This window comes from Vigna angularis, chromosome 5 (genome assembly GCF_016808095.1).
Source record: "Vigna angularis cultivar LongXiaoDou No.4 chromosome 5, ASM1680809v1, whole genome shotgun sequence".
Lineage (NCBI taxonomy): Eukaryota > Viridiplantae > Streptophyta > Magnoliopsida > Fabales > Fabaceae > Vigna > Vigna angularis.
The window spans coordinates 5,295,518-5,316,532 of record NC_068974.1 but is presented as its reverse complement, the minus strand read 5'-3'; the positions used below and the strand labels follow the sequence as shown (position 1 = coordinate 5,316,532).

At 35.5% G+C, this 21,015-nt stretch overlaps 1 protein-coding gene across 10 annotated transcripts in view; it reads right to left on the bottom strand.

Annotated features, from left to right (window-relative positions):
- Nucleotides 1–366: 366 nt before the first annotated feature.
- The window catches only part of LOC108340207 (uncharacterized), a 60,286-nt gene continuing 39,637 nt past the window's right edge, over nt 367–21,015 (bottom strand). For 9 of the 10 annotated variants that reach the window (XM_017577417.2, XM_017577418.2, XM_017577421.2 and 6 more), the window contains 11 exons: nt 20,534–20,629; nt 20,333–20,427; nt 20,171–20,234; nt 19,999–20,086; nt 19,819–19,892; nt 12,143–12,379; nt 11,971–12,044; nt 10,201–10,307; nt 8,665–8,783; nt 7,352–7,429; nt 367–842 (listed from right to left, as the gene is read on the bottom strand). In XM_017577417.2, coding sequence (XP_017432906.1) covers nt 645–842; nt 7,352–7,429; nt 8,665–8,783; nt 10,201–10,307; nt 11,971–12,044; nt 12,143–12,379; nt 19,819–19,892; nt 19,999–20,086; nt 20,171–20,234; nt 20,333–20,427; nt 20,534–20,629 — 1,230 coding nt within the window. In that variant the 3' untranslated portion in view covers nt 367–644. Of the gene's footprint in view, nt 843–7,351; nt 7,430–8,664; nt 8,784–10,200; nt 10,308–11,970; nt 12,064–12,142; nt 12,380–19,818; nt 19,893–19,998; nt 20,087–20,170; nt 20,235–20,332; nt 20,428–20,533; nt 20,630–21,015 lie in introns of those variants that run through there. The other variant, XM_017577420.2, reaches the window with a different exon arrangement.

Genomic DNA, 21,015 nt, shown 5'->3' with positions numbered 1-21,015 from the left:
AAACATAAAATACACTAATGGCAAGATAAACATTCATTACAGATAGAATGCTATTATGAATAAGATCTTTAAAATTCTATAAGGGTTTTAAATGAATAAAATTAGATGGATATTTATAAATTTTGTCGAATTATAATAAATTAAATTAAAAAACTGATCATTTACTAAAAATTCAATTTAATCTATCTATTAACAATTTTTTTGATGAAGAAACATTCAATTCATCTACAAAAATACCTTTTATAACAAAAAAAAATTAGAAAAAATATTTGGTAAAACAAACTAAAACGTATATTTTGAATAGTACGTAATTATCAATTTTCTTAACAGATGCACTAATAAAAGTCTTGGACATTTAGAAAATAATTATTTTATGCTCAAAATCATGATTTATATGCTTCGGTATTGATAATTTTTTTCATAAATTACATACAAAGTTGAGAGAATTTTATAAAAAAGGTCTAGACAGTTGGCTGGCCATTACAAATACCAAAAATATGTATTAAAAAAGATCCTATTAAAGCAATCTCTCCTACAAAATTATAATACAGACAGAGAGTGCCTCAAATAAATTCTTCTCTACAAGATTGGTTAGTTCGGCTCCCATAGCCCATCATTTCCACCATTGCCATTTTCAAGCTCCTTCACAAATTGTTCTTCAATTTCTCAAACTTCTCAGCTATTGCATCCTGTTGTTTATCTCTGTATAATTCAACCAACGACTGTAACGCACTACATATCATTACTCTTTTTCTGTCTGCATTGCCCTTATCTTGAGCATCAATCATGCCCTCACCGGACGAGCATAATCCCTTGAACCAATCTTCAAGAATCAAGGCTTTCTATTACACAGATGAAGCAGAAGGAAAATTGATTAGTCAAATTTCCATCAAAGATTATTAAAGAAGACAGGATCATATAATCTGCAAGAAATTACGACATTTAAAAAGAAAACTGAAATTGTACATACACAAGGATAGGTGACAAAAACGTAGGCATTACCTTTAGTCCAGAAAACAAATATATAAAAGATGATTATTAGGATGTACTACTTCAAAAGATCAAATGATAATAAAGCAGAGAGACAACCTTCTAGTACAAGGTACGTAGTAAACATTGCGATATAATATGATCTGTATTACTATGTTATATACAAAATGTTGTATTACTGTGTACGAATTTATATGCAAGTGAGAGTGAGAAAAACTAACAACATAATCAAACATGAGGATTTAAGATTAACTTTTCCATCAATGATGTTATTCCATACCTCACGAGACTATTTGGCCCATCTATTTGAAGTTTCTCTCAAATATTTTATGAAAAAAGTGTGTATTAAATGAGAGAAACACAATCCTAAGACTCAATAACAAAACCAAAGTGACTTCTGTGTTAAGAAGTACAAAAAGCTACCAAACTTAAACTTTAATTTTCTAATTTTCACTTTTAAAATAGATTTGAGGACCCAAAACTGTTAGCTACCTTAAAAATCATGCTATTTGGTGACTAACAAGAAATTAGACGCAACACAATTGACAAAAATATTGCCCAATGAAGAGATGTTCCGTATGATAATTCTCCAACAGCTATAATTTTCATAGCTGAGAGAAGCCATGGAATTATATGATTTTGATTGAAGTACATGAATATACTAAAACTAGGTATAGAATTAATCTTCCTTGTGTAGAAAATATACACACCGGATAATGTATTTATAATATTGAGAATGTAGGCTAAGTCCAAATACAAATGAATATGTAAAAATAACATAATTAACTTAGGGATTATGTTTCCTAATTAACATAAAACGTAACATATGTAACACTCCCTCTCAAGTTAGTGCATATAAATCATATGTATCAAGCTTGTTACAAATATAATCAATTCTTGGTCCCCATAAAGATTAAGTGAAAATATTTGCTAACTGATCATTTGATTTGATGAATTCAGTTTTGATGTTTCCACATACAATTTTTTCTCAAAGGAAATGACCGTCAATTTAAAAAAAATAGGGAAAAAGAGGGTAAGTCTAAAAAATTGTCTACTGAGGCTATACGAAAGCCAACGATAAAAAAATGAATTCTAAACTAAGGTACAGGTTCAAATTCCATACAGAATATAGATGATATTATCTAGAATGATAGAAAAAAAGAAAAGACTTTCGAAAGATTTTATCCAATTGAAATTTTCAAAATAAATGCAGTAAGCTTAAGAATTCTATAATTGAATTTGAATAAGTAAGTAAACAATTAAAGAGGATTGATTGAATAGTACCAAAAAAAGGGAGTACTAACTTCCATTTCTTATTTCTTTTTGAATTAACCGATCAACTTGCTTTCTTATCGAACATTTCTTTTTGATTTAAAAACTTTTTCGGAAAAAAAAATTGGCTTTTGATATGCGAATAAATCCTACTACTTCTGGTCCTGAAATTTCTTCGATTGAAAAAAAAAAATCTGGGACATATTGACCAAATAATCGGTCCGATACTAGATGTAGCCTTTCCCCCGGGGCAGATGCCTAATATTTACAATGCCCTGGTAGTTACGGGTCGAGATACTATTGGTCAATAAATTAATGTGACTTGTGAAGTACAGCAATTATTAGGAAATAATCGAGTTAGAGTTGTAGCTATGAGTGCTGTAGCTATGAGTGCTACAGATGGTCTAAAGAGAGGAATGGAAGTTATTGACACAGGAACTCCCCTAAGTGTTCCAGTAGGCGGAGCAACTCTAGGATGAATTTTCGACATGCTTGGAGAGCCGATTGATAATTTAGGTCCTGTAGATACTCGTACAACATCTCCCATTCATAGATCTGCGCCTCCCTTTATACAATTAGATACAAAATTATCTATTTTTGAAACAGGAATAAAAGTAGTAGATCTTTTAGCTCCTTATCGTCGTGGAGGAAAAATAGGACTTTTCGGTGGAGCTGGAGTGGGTAAAACAGTACTTATTATGGAATTGATCAATAACATTGCCAAAGCTCACGGAGGTGTATCTGTATTTGGCGGAGTAGGTGAGCGTACTCACGAGGGAAATGATCTTTATATGGAAATGAAAGAGATTAGAATTGATATGAAGATAAACCTGGAAGGTCAAAACTCATGGGTAATTGACTCAGGTGCTTTTGATCACATTTCTGGTAATACCTCTTGTTCTCATTTATCTCCTTTCGAAAAAAACCTCATTTCATAACCCTTGCAAATGGATCTAAAACTTCCTCCAAAGAAGTCGGTCATGTTTCCTTGTCTCCCTCCCTCAATCTCAACTTTGTTCTTTTTGTCCCTAATTGTCCTTTTAATTTAATTTCCCTAAGCCAATTGACCAAAATGTTAAATTGTTTAATAACCTTTGATCACAAATCTTTTGTTATATAGGAACGTGGTTCGGGGAGATAGATTGGAGAAGGATATGAAACTGGCGGATTATACCATTTTGGATCTCATCCAAGGGTGTCCTGTGTTGCTGCTCCTAATCCTAAACTGCTACATGATCGACTTGGACATCCTCATTTGTCCAAACTAAAAAAGATTTGTCCTAAACTTAATGGTCTTCAGACCTTAGAATGTAAGTCATGTCAATTAGGAAAACATGTTAGATCTTTCTTTCCTAAAAGGTCTCAATCAATATGTAATTCTAGTTTTTCCATCATCCATTCTGATATATGGGGACCTAGTTGTATCTCCTCCTTTGGTTTTAGATATTTTGTTACTTTCATTGATGAATATTCAAGATGTACTTGGTTTATCTTATGAAAAATCGTTCTGAATTGTTAGTCATCTTTACATCTTTTTGAATGAAATCAAGAATCAATTTGGTCAAGTAATCAAAATATTAAGAAGTGATAATGCAAAAGAGTATTTCTCATCCTACTTTTCTGCCATCTTGAGTTCCCATGGTATCTTACATCAATCTACTTGTCCTCATACACCAAGCAAAATGGTATAGCAAAACGAAAAAATAGACACTTGGTTGAAACTGCTCGTACTCTTTTGCTTGGTGCCCATATTCCTGTCCATCACTGGAAGATGTCATCTTAACTACATGTTATCTTATTAATAGGATGCCCTCCTCCTCTTTTGATAATAAAACCCTTTCTCCATTCTGTTTTCTAATGATCCTCTCTTTCATACATCTCCCCAAGTGTTTGGCTGTGTATGTTTTGTTCATGACATGTCTCCAGGTCTAGACAAACTCTCGCTCGTGCTCTCAAATGTGTCTTCTTAGGCTATTCTCGACTTCGAAAAGGATATCAGTGTTACTCTCCTGAAACTAAGAAGCATTACATGTTTGCCAATGTCACATTCTTTGAACAAACTCCTTACTTCTCTCAATCTGTTCAGGATGTTTCTGTCCTCCAACAGGTTCTTCCTATTCCATTAGCTGAGTCAAATAGTTCCACTGTCTCTATCATTCCAAGTCTTGATCACAATCCTCCTGAACCCATTTCTCCATATACTAAGATCATGCCACACAGGGCCCCAATGGATAGTCCATCTCCCCAACACAATGGTGAATCTCCTACTTCAGATTCTTCTCCCTCATCACCTCCTCCCACGCCTCCTGGTGCAAATGATTCAACATGGCCTATTGCTCTCAGAAAAGGTACTCGTTCGACTCGAAACCCTCATCCCATTTATAATTTTCTTAGCTATCATCGATTGTCACCCTCCTATTTTTCTCTTTTATCCTCAATGTCTTCTATTGTTATATCCAAGAATGTGAAAGAAGCACTTGATCATCCTAGATGGCGACAAGCTATGATTGCAGAAATGTAGGCTCTTGACCACAGTAATACTTGGGAGTTGGTGCCCCTTCCCCCAGGAAAAAAGGTGATTGGTTGTCGATGGGTGTATGCAGTTAAAGTCATCCCTGATGGTGAAATTGATCAGCTCAAAGCCCAACTTATTGCAAAAGGTTACACTCAGGTTTATGGTCTTGATTATTGTGACACTTTCTCTCCTGTAGTCAAGATGACTACTATTCGCCTCTTCTTTGCCATGGCAACCATTCGTCACTGGCCACTTCATCAATTGAATATCAAGAATGTCTTCCTACATAGTGATCTTGAGGAAGAAGTATATATGGAGCAACCTCCTGGTTTTGTTGCTTAAGGGGAAGTCTAATGTGGTATGCAAACTGCATTGATCTTTGTATGGCCTCAAGCAATATCCACGTGCTTGGTTTGGAAAGTTTAGCTCCATTGTTCAAAAATTTGGGCTAAAACGCAGTGAAGCAGATTATTCGGCTTTTTACTGTCATTCTTCTCTTGGGAAATGTGTTTACTTATAGTATATGTTGATGATATTGTCATTACAGGAAATGATGTTGTTGGAATATGTCAACTGAAAGAGTACTTGTGTAAACATTTTCAAATCAAGGATCTTGGAAGTCTCAAATACTTCTTAGGCATTGAAGTAGCGCAATTAAAAGATGAAGTTGTAATCTCCCAAAGGAACTATGCTCTTGATATATTACAAGAAACAAGGATGATTGATGGCAGACCAGTAGACAGTCCCATGGACCCAAACCAGAAATTAAAGACAAAAGAAGTGAATTATTCTCCGATTCAGAGAGGTATAGGAGACTAGTTGGAAAACTGATTTTTCTCACTATTACAAGGCCAGATCTATCCTTTGCAATTAGAGTGGTTAGTCAGTTCATGCAGGCTCCATGTGTTGACCATTGGAATGCTCCCACTTGCATCTAAGGTATGTCCAAAAGGCTCTCGGGCAAATATTGTTATATGAAGATAAAGGAAGCATTCAAGTCTCTGGGTATTGTGATGCAGATTGGGCAGGTTCATCTATTGATAGACAGTCTACTACAAGATATTGTGTTTTTCTAGGAGGAAACATTATTTCATGTAAAAGTAAGAAACAAAATGTAGTAGTTCGATCAACCGCTGAAGCCGAGTATAGGGCAATGGCATCACTAACATGTAAACTTATATGTATGAAACAATTCCCTCAAGAGCTTAAATTTTGTGACATTCATACTATGAAGATGTATTACGACAATCAAGCTGCTCTCCACATTGCATCAAATCGAATGTTTCACAAGAGGACTAAACATATAGAAATTGATTGTCATTTTGTTCGTGAAAAGTTATTGACTAAAGAAATATGTACTGAGTTTATTGGGTCAAACAATCAACTCGCAGATGTATTGACCAAGTCATTAAGGGATCCTCGAATTGAGTTTATTTGTTACAAGCTTGGTACATACAATTTGTATGCTCCAGCTTGAGGGAGAGTGTTAGGATATTTATCCTATTTTATTATCATTATATTGTGTCAAGGGTTACCCTATTTATCATGATTATATTGTGTCAAGAGTTACTCTATTTATCATGATTATATTATGTCTAGGGTTATCCTATTTATCATGATTATATTGTGTCTAGGGTTACCCTATTTTCCATGTACTCTTGTATCAATTTATTCTTATAAATAAAAGATTATGAGAGGGATTAATCAAGCTCTCTAGAATTATTTTAGAGTTTAATTTTTAAGTAACAAAAAGTATAAAGCATCGAGGTAGTCAAACTTGAGTCCAAATAAACTTGTGAAACAATTTATAAATTTGACTATTATACTACAAAAAGTTTAATTAATGTACAATAAATTTATTTTAACATAAGGTACACCAGCCCCAAGTCATAAGAGACAAATACATCGATTAACGACTACGCAAAGTTATGACAGAGACAATTTGCCCAAAAAGATCTATTAACATAGTCAGTAATCCAATTCACTATGATAGGTGAAAGTACATAAACTTAGAGACTTCCTTATGAAGAACTGGATAGTTGACTCATATTATCATGCCATTTCTGGGTGTCAACTAGCAAATATACAAACTTCTTAACGAAAAATTTTCAAGATCTCTCCTAAAAGATGGCAGGTACTTTTCCATACTTTTGCAAAGGAACTTACCTGTTTCTATTTTTCTTTGTTGAGATACGTTTCCCTACAATTAGTTTGTTTTATTTTTTGCAATTGTAATAGCATGAACTTTCATAGCTTATACTATGAAGAAATTAACGAGACACAAAGCACATATTTGTAATCAGCCTGTACACAAGCAATTGAGAAATTATTAATCTTCTTCTCATATTTCAAGTATAGGCTGCCCTATCACATTTTCATCACAAATCTCCAAAACCATTTATAGGAAGAAGCTGTTCTAGCTGCATGTTAGACTTTTTGGTTGTGAATATATGAAGAGACAGAGTTATATACTTCAAACTGTTATCATTTATTGCTCTTGGGCAATAGCTAGTGAAAATATAATTCCCTCTGCATATGCTTAGCTATATACTTTCATCATGATAAAATACATACCATCACAAGAAAATCTTTCAGTCGTTGATCGTTTGAACTTGAGATAAAGCTTAGAACGTGTAACATTGTCAAGGTAAGCTGCATCCAAAACATGGGTAGTTCAGTTAAGTAATGACAGCAGCAGCACAGCAAGAAAGCAATTTCAGAACTCCCTAATTCAATAACTATGTTAAAATAATAAGAATACCTCGTAACTTCATTCAAATTTTAAACTTTAAATATAGTAGTATTCTAGTTTTGGAATCGGGATATTAGTCTGATATAGTAATATCTCATCTCTTGTGAAATTATAATAACTTGATTACAGAAATAGGGTATTCAAAATGTTGAACTATAACTAAAATAATAATTCACCCGATCTAAACTGACCATAAAAAATTATTTGGACAAATTAAATTGAACTATTTGGGTTCAGTGAGCTAAAATTAAAGGTTAGAATTAAACTATTTTTGTGGTTAAACTAAACTAATTTTTAAAACAAAACTAAAAAAAAAAAATTAATGTTTTAAGGAGATTTGTTAAAGTTTAAAATTACTTAAAAATAATAATACAACACTTAAGTTATCAAGAAATTTAAAATTTATACTTTATTTGATACCTATTATATGTCTAATCGCTTAGGAAGTGTTGCAAGAAATTAAGCATAATTGTTGAAATATACTTAAATATAAAATAAAAAGTCAACTTTGTGGAGGGAATTAGTAAGGTTTAATCTTGAACCGACGAAGAGATAAAGAGTTGAAGGTTGAAGCAAAGTCATGTTTGCAACAATGAAATTGCTAATTTTGGAAAGAGATTTTAACACACACGTTAGTTCACTGAACTAAAGTCTTACATTAGTTCAGTTAGTGAACTACACTGGTAAGAAAAAAAATCAGTGTATTATTTCAATTATTAATAATTTAGTGCAAATATGTTATTGTCAAGATCGTAGTTTTAAATTATGTGAACATCTGTTAGGTTCCTAGGTAGAGGACCCCAATAAAACTACTGTAAAACACCAAAGCTCACTGAAAAGATATGGTATTATTGATTCTAGGCACCCATAATAGCCAGAATGCCTCCATGGGACAAAGTTCCCTTCACACAGGATGGTAATGATCCTGTCAACAATTTTCTAAACATCCAATAACATTCCCCTGCCTACAAAGACCCCCAACTGTATAAAGAAAGATTCACTCAACCTAACAACCGAACTAACAACTAACATTGTAATCTATTTCCACCTATCATACACATTATATCCTATCAACATCCCTGAATACTAAGTATCAATGATGTTGTAAAGATCACTAGTAAGCTTGCAAGATCACCTGCTTTTTTAATGAAACCCGGTACTTGAAATTTGATGGCCCAGAAATTTGGTCCTCATCCATATTCTCCAGTAGATGCTCAACAGATTCCACAATCTTTGAGAATGATTGGCCATAATCTGCAAAAACCAGAAAACAAGTTATATTCAGATGAAGCTATTAACGGAAATGAAGAAAAGTTATTTGTACAAACCAATTTACAGCAAAATAAAGTAAAAAGGTAAATGAAAATAAAGGAAAATACAATGTGGCAAAGCAAATCTATTAACTTTTGGACTGATAAATGGTTAAATGAGCCAGTAATTGATAGACAGGTTCCATTACTTCAAAAAGCTATGGTTTCATATTTCATAAGTTATACACCATAGTAGAGAATTCTCCTGGTTGAACGTCCAACTTCTCACATTTCACCATAGTATACACCCTGTGCCCATCTCCTAGATGCACCCCAATCAATTTTCTTTTGTCCACTTTCAGAGCCAGAGCAGCCACTACATGAGGAGAGATGAAATTGTGACTAGCCTCACTATCAATCAACACTCCCAGGGTTACTCCATTTAGACGACCCTCTATGCACAAAGTTGAAGGGCTATTCCAACCACCCCACAACACTTCAACCTCTGCGAACAGCCCCATAGAACCACACTCCAAGGTACGGTCATCTTCCTCTTCTCACATCTCACTCGCGATAACCTCCCCCGCTTCATTTACTGTTTCTTCGTCAGCTAACACCACCATTCGCAGTTGCCACTCCATGCATCATTGTAAACGGTGGTATTTTTCACCGCATCTAAAACAAAGCCCCTGAGCTTTCCCGTTCATCAATTCGGAGTAAGGCAAATGCTTCGTGCCATGATTCCAGTCCACAGTCAGAAAATGAATACTAGAAACACGGCTACTTTGTTGTATCATAGAGCATGACTAGTGAGGGTTTGCACTCCCTACCGATAAGGGTTTAGTTTGTGTGCCCTGTGTTGGGCCTAATCTAGCTCCTAATCTCACTAAATTTGGCCCTTGACCCGACTCGGATCCAAACTTCTCTCCCTGACCCGTACCCCAATCTCAATTGCTTTTCCTACTTTGTACTCCTCCTCCATGCTAAAATCCCTCTCCTTGCAATTATGCTTCCACATCTCAAGCCAAACGCATGGCTTGAAGACAATTCACAGGGTTGAAGGTGCGAACCCTCCGCCGAATCTCCAATCTCAAATCCTCCAATAAAACAGCCCAGATATTGCTCCTTTGGTAAACGAGATACTTGAGACGAGATGTACTAATAGTTTGTATTTTGTTACAAAATGTTTATCTTTATTCAGTGCTCTTCTTTCCATATACACATGGATTTCGTAAAAGGTTCACGAAATTTTGTATTTCTTGATAATGAATTACATTTCTTGTCATTGTCAATAGCACCTACACAAGCTTTACAAGCCTTTCAGATGCTGATTGGGCATCTGAAGTTGATAATGGGAAGAACACTTCAGCATCATGTATATTTTTGGTCTAAACCAATATCATTATAAGAAAAACAATTACCTAGCACTGACACTGGCACAGCCAATGCTGCTGCAGCTTGTATCCTTATTTTAAAATTTGATGAATCACGTAGTAGTTGCAGAAGAATACCAAACACAACTGGAGACCTGAAAAATGGCAGCATGAGGCACTGTTCAGTAGTTTACATTTCAGTGTTACAGAAATAAAAAGTTGAACAATATATCTTCATGAAGAGTGCCTGTGCAAAGCAGGACTACCAAAAACAGGGCAACGAATATCATTCATCTAATGAAACTGAAACACATTCAACTACAGTACCTATTTCTTAATACGACACTAAGGAAAATACTAGAAATATAATGCCTTATATACTTCAGAAACAACCAATCTACATTTTGTTCCAATTTATGAAAGGAAATGTTTCATCCTGATATTAAATAAAAGAATAGCACAAAATATTCAAGTTATTGGACATTAAAAATATGAATCCAACTGAAGACAGTTCCATAAACTTTAAGTCGTGTGTGAAATACTTGTGCAAATTAATTTGCCTATTTGGACAATTATACCCTTAATACTCTGCCTTAAAATGGAGGGTATATTTCTTGCACCAAGCTTGTTACAAATAAGTTCACACAAGATCCCTTAAAAGATTTATGACGACATGTCGGTTGGTCAATGTAGCTAGCAAAGTCACTAGTGATTTCCCCTAACCATTTTTTTCTCACAAAATGACTCTTTATCTATATATATTTATATCTCTCATTTAAGATGGGATTGGATGCAACATGAAGAGTGACTTCATTGTCACTATTAAAGCTTCATGGCTTGAAAATCTTTACAATAAGGACAGGTTAATGTTATGCAAATAAACTAGCAAACTGAGGTTAGAACACTAGTTGTGGTGAGATACTATTAGATTTTAACTCCAAAAATTAAATAGTAAGAACTCAAATGAAAAATAAAACTTTTTTGAGTACTTAATAGACCACAAAGATTTAACATGGACTAAGTTGAAAATTCTTAAATTTATCAAGGACTTGAAACTTTGTTTTTATAAGTTCATGAAGATATTAAAAAAAAAAAAGAAACAAAGAACTGATAGGGGGACCAAACCAAAACCCATGAACAAAGAAAAAGGCAGTTAGTTATAAAGCATCCATCAGCTAACTTTCCCTATACATTGGAAGAAGACATCTATTATGAAAGAAGTCCAAATTTGTAAAAGTTGGCACAGTATTTAATCCCTTCAAAGGATGACAGACCTAAACTGGTAAACTTATCTGCACAATGATTCCATCACTGGCTCGATATCTTTATCACTATAGAGGATTGGTCCACCAATTAGGGTTGTAGTATTTTTTAGTTAAATCTTGATCTATTACAGTTTACCTAGTTGATTTATCTTTTGCTTAATGAAGCCCTCATTTCAAATTACTATCTAATAAGGATAATTTTAGAGAAGATCCCTTTAATAGGGATCTCTTTATTTTTATTTATTAATTAGGATTATTTAGGAATATCTTTTGTTATTTAATCAATTAGGATAATTGTTGGGGACCTATACCATTTTAAAGGGCGGACCATGAGAATCAATTTCAGAAAAACTATTAGATTAGGAGGGGCCAGTCACGAAGGACTACTTTGGTTTTGACATTCACAATTCATCGTCAAAATGAGTCTTTCAAGCGTAGGTCTGATACAAATTGTTTCCTATAAGCTATCAATTGCATGCAATAACTAGGAGAAGAATACAGATATGTAATGTATGTGATAAACATAAGAAGCATGTGCTTCATTTTAACGTACCAATTCATATCTTGTAGCCTTAATGTCTCATTGAGGAATAGGTTTCCAAGAGCATGACAAACATTCCACTGGACCTAGTAAGAGAGATTCCATCTTCAAGAGGGATAGAGTGCATTGATACCAAGAAACCAAAATACTCAGATAATAACCAAACAATATAAGATTATGGTACCTTAACGTTCCCCGTAGTTATGCAAGAAATAAATGATTGAACTATTCTCTCAAGCCTATTCAAATCCTGCAAACAATCCGATGCACAATGTTGTTGACACACCATTAGATTTTTAGTGTTGAGAAATGCTTCATTCAAATGGTTATGATGGTCCAATGGTGTGTCCTGAAATTTTGATGCTGAACATTTTAAGATTCTCGAAATATACCCAAGAGCCCTAACAGCATTAGATTTAACCTGGTAATGGAAAAAAGAAAACATAAATAAGCGAGAGACATGTGCAAATCAGAGGAAAATAATCAATATATATAAAATGATTTGCTAGTTAGATATTTAAGTTAACTTGATTTACGGTAATTAGGCAATCCTTAATTATGTGAACTAGAAATTCTAAAATTTATAAAATTATATAGCAAATAATAATTAGACAACTACTTTCCGCATAACCCACCTTACACAATATTATACTTTGTTGTTTACATGTTACTCAATCCAGGAAACTTCCTAACAAAGTGCATTTCTTTTCGCACATCCATACCTTCTTACTGCACCTCCATAGGTGTGGAAATAGTCCTAATTATCCATGGGTTGGAAACATTCCAGATTGCATAATCCTCCAAATTGTGCAATCCGAAAATCTATTCAGCATTATGCAATCTAGAAATCTGTTCCAGATGATGCAATCCAAAACTCAATGTATTTCGTATTGCACAATCTGAAAATGTATTAATCTGTGATACATTTTTAGATCCAGAAATATATTCTAGATTACAAATCCAAAATGTATTATAGATTGTACAATTTGGAATATGTATCCCAACTGTGTATTTTGAAAATATATTTCAGATTGTAAAATCCAAAATACATTTAGGAATTATAGAATATAAAAATGCATTCTGGATTACGTGTAAGTATACATACTATAGCTAACTACAGTTTACTTGTATAGTTTCCAGTTACATTGTACAGATGTGGGTTTACTTATAATTGACAATTTCTTTTTCTTTTTGTAATTGTGCAGTTGTCAGTTTCTATAATAGTTAGTAGTAGACTGACTACATCTATGATTCTAGATGTGTTACAACAATAAAACATTCAGGTCATGTTTAATTCTCTCTCTTTTCTCCATTCAATTTCTCTAAGATGGTAGTATCTAGAGCTTTTTCTGCACAGATCTCGATCCTTCAAGTTCGTCACTGATTTCTTTCTTGCTCAAGTTGAGATTGCTTCCACTTCCGTTTCTTGTATTTTGTATCAGTGCATTGTTGGAATTCATCAATGTTCTCAGTTCGTGCCTTTGCTTGGTGATGCCTTATCAGTTTAGCTTAAATTGAGCTTTCAATCGGTCAATTGTTCAAGTTTTGGCTTGTGATTAGTTCAGATATATTAATTGAAGGCTTTATTAAAAAATAAATTTGTGTTTGTTGTAAAGTTTAACACAATAACACAATTGCAAGCAAAGGTCTTTAAGAATTGAAAATAAGGAGAAACTTTAAAGAGAATAGTATAATTTAATTGAAACTTAGGTATCTTTCTAAAAACATGTTTACTAAGAGGCTGGCAGAAGTCTATTAATAAGGTAGACAGCAGTGGTCAAACATGGTTTGTCCAAATTATCTAATTTCTTGTGAGTCATGTCAATTAGAGAAACATGGTCGTAGTTTCCTCATAGGGTCTCATAACGTGTGTCCCCTTTTGTGTTCTGACAAAACATGGTTTGTCCAAATTATCTAATTTCTTGTGAGTCATGTCAATTAGAGAAACATGGTGGTAGTTCGTTTCCTATAGGGTCTCATAACGTGTTTTGTCCTCTTTTGTGTTCTAACATATTACCAGCCGTGTTAAGTCTAATTTAGGATTTCAATATTTTGTTACACATTGATGATAATTCAAGATGTACTTAGATACTTTAATGAAAAATAATTCTGAGATGTTTTTCATATTTCAATCCTTTTACAATGAAGTTAAAAATTAATTTGGGATTTCTATTTGAGTAGTTGAGATATTGTTAGTTATAGTATCTTATGTTAGTTACAATATTATTCTTCATTATTGTTAAGAAGTGGACTTAAAGTCTAACTCAACCCTACAAAACCAGTTTGTAAAGTGAGGTTTGCACCCACTTATATACTCCAAATTAGTCTTATCTCTAGTCGATGTGGGACCTCCAACACCCCCCACCCCTCACACCGAGCTATATACATCTCGAGCGTGAGATTGGACATTAATGGGTGGTCCAATAGCGACCCGATAACGGGTGGAACAATCTACCCAACAAACAACAAATATCGCTAGGTTAGGCTCTAATCATAACTCTGATACCCTATGGTATATCCATGCTTTTGTTAGTGAGAGCCTTGCAGACACTGTTGAACATTGATGCTGCCTTCTTCGGTCATTGCCTGCTTCTTCAGCTAAAACTCCACCTTCTCTTGATCACTCATCCCCGGCCTAACACCCTCACATTTGTTTGAACTCGCTCCTGATCCGCCACCCATGTTCTTTCTTATCCTCTCTAGAAAAGCCTGATTTGTGCAGGTGGAGGAGGAAGGCTGAGCGTTTGGAGGGAATGTAGGGCCAAGAATCACTCTGTTCATTACATCATGGGTATTCATCTCCTCGTAGTTCTTGGTAGACATATGCTCACCAAGTGAATCATCCTTGTTGAATATAGTGAAAAACTATATTTGGATTAATCTCCCTTGTGTTAAATACACACATAGGGTTTTCTATTTATAATAGAAGAAATATGGGCTAAGCCCAAAATACAAATGAGAAATAATAACAAACTAACTAAAAGATAAAAGATATAATATATCTAACACTCCCCCTCAAGCTGGAGCATACAAATTGTATGAACTAAGCTTGGAATAGATGAACTCAGTGTTGAACTAGATGATTTGTCTTCAAGAGTGTGAGGCAAACATAGATGGACTAACAGCAGCTTGTGAAACTTCAACTTCAAAAGTGGATGAAGGAGAGCAGTGGTGGACAATGACAAACTGCAAGGACTGATTCCCAATCAATGATGGATGAGTGATGGGATCAACAGTAGTAGCTGAAAGCTAAGAGCTACAAAACTGCAGGGACTACACTAAATCCTCATCAATGATGGATGGGTGACGGGATCAACAGTAGTAGCTGAAATCTACAAAACTGCAGGGACTACACCCATATTTATGTGACTTGCAGTGTCTTGGAAACGTACTCCCCCTTAGTGTGAACGGCGGAAATGTGAAATATCATAGTTGCTGGACCACTAAAACAAAACAAAATATTAAGCTACAATGCTGAAACAAAGGCATCAAAGATCCAAAGACATGTTGGAGGTCCAAAATTCTTTGTTGGACAACTCCCAAGTGGTGATACTTAGCAGTGTATCACAAGAAGATCGGGCTAAACTCTAGCCCAAGAAGAACTGACGCAGTTGCGTCTGTCTAAGGCAGTAGCGATTGCAGCGGCGGTTGACTGCACCGGTGCCGACTACGGCAAATCTAGTGAGAAAGGAAGAAGATGGAGATTCTGTGAAGACCAAAGAAGATGGAAGCTATGGTTGCTATGGAGGGTCAGAACAGAGAGAAGAAGCTCCGGCGAGACGACCGGCAGCAGTGCGGTTTGATGTCGACGCTGAGAAGATGACGCGTGATGAACATGTGTCCGAGATCTACCGGAGAGAGGAGGCGCGTGACAACGCATGCGGACGAGATAGAGACGATGACCACCGGGGTTAGATCGCGCTTGAAGAGACGATCCAGTTCCACTGGTTACCGGTCGGAACTGTGACGGTGGCCAGCGACAAGGCGGCGCGTGGCAACACACGCACCCGAGACCAGCTGAAGACAGGCGACGCGTGGAGGCGCGTGAAGATGAGTCTGGTCTTGACTCCGGCGGGGTTGGCCGTCGCTCGAGGAGACGCTTCAGATCCGCTGGTCACCGGTCGAAACTGTGACGGCGGCAGGCGGCGGCGGATAGCGGCGATGGTCGACGGCAGAGGCGAATGGCTGCACTGGTGCTGACTGTGGCACAAATTTAAGAAGAAGAGAAAGGGCTGCCCACTGAAATTTTAGGGGTTGCCGGCGGCCATGGCGGCCAGAGAGACCCTGGAAGAAGATCAGAGAACCTGCTCTGATACCATGTTGAATATAGTGAAAAACTATATTTGGATTAATCTCCCTTGTGTTAAATACACACATAGGGTTTTCTATTTATAATAGAAGAAATATGGGCTAAGCCCAAAATACAAAATGAGAAATAATAACAAACTAACTAAAAGATAAAAAATATAATATATATAACAATCCTCTTTATCAGGGCTAGATGGTCGTCATGATTTTCTTCCACTTACTTCTTTGCTAACACTTTCTATAGGCTTGAAAAGAGCTCCCAGAGAAGAAGTGTCCACAACTTCATATTTAGCATCTTGATCCATAGGTTCCACTACCTGAGCAACAGCCTGTTGTGCTTGAAGTGCTTCTTATTGAACTATAGCCGCACTTTCTGCCTGTTGCACCATCACTACCTAAGCAAGTGTTTGGGGTCCTTTAGGAGTAGTTGCTTGGACTTGAGTCTTGTTAGCACTTGAAGCAAAGGTTAGATCTCTCGGTTTTTTGGTTTGTTGTCTTGGCCGTAAACTGAGTGAATTCATATTTTCCAAATGGCTCCTCTCTTGATCTAGAGTCACAAGTCAATTGTATTTCAGCCCTATCCAATATACCTTTAGTTCCAGAAGGAATTACCTGCTAACCCATAAACAAACTTTTCTAAAAGACTATGATATATCAAAATATGGAGAATAGGCTTAAGTGCTTTCTTCCCTATCTTCAGGTGACCTAAGATAGAATATAGGGTACCAAGATCTTTCTCATTTCTTCCAACCTCATTTACTGCCTGCTCCCTCTCTGAGCCTGTCATAATTGTGTCCACATCCACAACTGTATATGCATCTGGACATGTCAAACGGCTAGCCAACTTCTCAATTAAAGATACCCAACCTATTGATGACAATTCTTCAAACTTTGAGAAAAAATAAGGATAATCTATCAGATTTGGGTTCTCCTGATTCCTTAAGATTAAGGAATGCAAGAATTGAAAAACCATCAAGGAGAAACCAATAAAAGGAACCGTGGAGTAGTAATGTCCTAGGACCCTAAGTCTTACCTGATCATATGGTCCTAGTGTTATCATACATGACCTAGTCTGCACTATACATTTATCTTCATAAAGGTTCAGCCTCCAAAGGTCAATATAGGAGATAAGAGGAAACCAATGATGGGCCTTCAGACTATAGAATCTAGCATACCCTGGGATATAACCAAATGTTGTGTTAGGAGATGGTCTTATCAAGATGTTGAATATGAAGTTGTGGACACTCCTTCTCTAAGAGCTACTTTCAAGGCTATAGAGTATGTTAGCAAAGAAGTAAGTGAACTAAGAAAGCTGGTGGAAGAAAATCAAGAGGACCATCAAGCCCTGAAGCAGAGGGTGGTGTAGCTGGATGAATAACTTGGTGAGCATATGGCCAACAAGAACTATGGGGAGATGAATACCCAAGATGTAATGAACAAAGCAATTCTTGGTCCCACACTCCCTCCAAAGGCTCAACCTTCCTCCTCCACCAACACAGATCAAGCTTTTTTGGAGACGATAAGAAAGAATAGGGGTGACGGATCAGGAGCGAGTTCAAACAAATCTGCAGGTGTTAGGCCAGGGATAAGTGATCAAGAGAAGGTGAAGTTTTGGCTGAAGAAGCAAGCAATGACTGAAGGAAAGGCAACATCAATGTTCAACAGTGTCTACAAGGCTCTCACTGACAAAGGCCTGGATATACCACAGGGGCTGACTATATCCATGCTCACCTCTCTTCAACGGAGGTCAAGGTTTCTAAGGATGATGGCAAATAAATGATTACCCTTGGTGTTGGACATTTTGCTTACTAGTTTTGGTTTACTTAAGTAGTTTATAACTTGCTTATTTGGAGTTTTGTTTAATCCAACTTGTTGCTAACTATGTGGTTATCTTTCTATTGTGAGTTGAACCGTTACTTGTGGTGGACCATATTATCTCGCTAGGGTTATAAATGCCTTGTTCCATTAAAAAAAATGTTACAAAGTGGACTTAAACCTAACTCAATCCCACAAAACCAGCTTGTAAGGTGAGGTTTTCACCTAATTATATACTCTGAATTGGCTTTATCTCTAGTCAATGTGACTTCTAACACATTCCTCCTCATGTCGAGGTATATACATCTTGAGCGTGAGATTGGACATTAATGGGTGATCCAATAGCGGCCCGATTGCGGATGGAACAATATGCCCAACAAACAACAAATTTCCCTAGGATAGGCTATAACCATAGCTCTAATACTATGTTAAGAAGTGGACTTAAGCCTAACTCAACTCCACAAGACCGACTTGTAAGGTGAGGTTTGCACCCACTTATATACTCTAAATTAGTCTTATCTCTAGTCGATATGGGACTTCCAACAATTATTCTTCATTATAAATATATTACCCTATAAGTATTTTCCACACCAGTTCCATTAGTTAGTAAATATCATAGGAGAAGGACCCCACTAGTCAATATAAACAAACAAGACTACAATTGAAAACAGTTTGAGATACGAAGAAGGAATTTTGTGAACTTTGCAAATACAACATCCTTTACGAACAAAAACAACTTTATTAGAAAAAGAATAATAAACTAATGGAAAATGAGTTTCATAACAATGGCATTAGGATGCCCTTGTCTAGCATGATAAATAGATTGAATACTATTGTTATTGATAATATTGATTACAGAAATAAGAAAAAAAACATTTTGAAAGAGAAGGTTGAAGTTGCCAGGTGGAAAAAGCGGAGACAATATGGCCCAACATTTCATTGAACAAGCAATTCATCAATAGCTGATATATGACAGAATTCATTAATAGATGAAGAGCTTAAGAAAGGAACTTGCTAAAGTGGACTATAACCATGCCCACTGCATTTGATCTTCTTCCCAAGAAAATATATGATGGATTAATTTTGCCATTTTTGTGATCTGTTTCACTGAGAAAACGAAGAGGAATAGATGGGTTTACAACAAAATGTTGAAAGTGATGCAACTTGACCCATGATTCTATTTGTTCATGCCAAAACAAGAAGCTGGAATCATCAAGAAAAGGAAACAAAAATAATGATTCTACCAGATGCAGACACGCATGAGTTTGAACTGGCATAGTCCAAGTTATGGTAGGTGGAGTAGGAGGATTATTTTTTCAAGCCATTGATCACTAAGCTCCTGATAACCATATTAATTAGAGTTCTAGAGAGACAAGGAAAGAGAAACAGAAAAGTAAACTTGTTGAGATGAAAGGCTACACACAGAATGAAAAGGATTTCCTTCATATATGGAGAAAGAAAAGAAAAATAGACGTAAAAGAAAAGTTGATAAAATTGCTAAAACAAAAATCATAACCAACTTAATACAACACTCAATGGTAAATAGGCAATTTTTGGATTTATATTATCGTACAAATTAGGCAATCATTTTCTCCATAATTATTCATATAATAAAACATTATGTTTGAGTACATTGAAACACGAATTCAGTGATGTCTCTAGTTACTCTCCTCAAAATGACATTTTTTCAACAGAATATTCAAATTTAAGGAAATACATAACACAAATAAAAGTTACCTTGTCTCCATCCTTAGTAAGATGCAAAGCACATTCAGTCAACAATACAATCAACTGGGGATTGGAGATTGAACCTACAAAACAAAGTAGAGAAATAAAGAGATTACAAAGAGGACATTGAAATTTTGTCTTGACACCAATAGGTTGACCATTCAATCATGGACATCAAATCAAACTCACCCATCTGCTGTCCAAATGGGGGGATTCTATCAGAGTGACAAATAGCATCACATATGTTTGCCAATGCCCATGAAGCTGTTATCCTAACCTGCTTTATGGAAAACAGCAAATACCAATTAATTACAAAAAGTATATAGGAAACTGTAGAGCCAGAAACTGAAGCAGAACTTACAGAGATTAGTGCATCTCGAGTGTTGATCTCAACAGCATGGATAAATTTCTCAAGTACCTCTGCACTACAGATATTATTGAACACTTTTAGACTTTCTCTAGTGAATCAGATATATGTTTCAAAAAGAAATCATAATATTCACAGTACAAGTTATAGTATAACCTCTGACACACTTGTGGAAAACATGAAATGATACCAACGGCACGACAAGCAGAAGATCTCACTGACGGCACACTATCACGTACAGCTGCATGTACCTACAAAATTTTAGAAAGTTAGTAAATTCATTACAGCAGCATGGTAATCTATTCATTACAATACTGCAGTTAGATAGCCTAGAACATGATTTCTGTAGATACTTACTAAAGAAGACAATATAAAGTCCTGTTTCTCCTTAGTGAAACACATGAACACAGAAGAAGTCATGCCCGCAAAACATGTAATTGACGCAGCTCTCACCTTTAAGGAAAAAGCAGAAAGAGGTATACTGTTAGGAAACCAGAAAAAAAAAATATAAATATTTGAAAAACACAAGCACAAAATTGTATATATGTATATTGAGAAAACTTCTACAATTTCCAGTCTATGGCTCGTCATAGAAAATACTCTGTCCACCCTAAGGCTCTATATAACTTTTCATTCATTCTGTGAAAATATATTTCTCTTCATAAAAAAAATACAAGATAAACAAAGAATGTCAGCAAGAGGGTAAGTGTTAGGAATCAACGATATTTTTGCAGAAAACAAAGAAAAGTAAATCTGAACTTCTCTAATAATTTCTCTGGATTAATCCAGTTACAAAACTCAATTCTGTGACAACCCGCCCTCCTCCCTCTCCTCCTAAA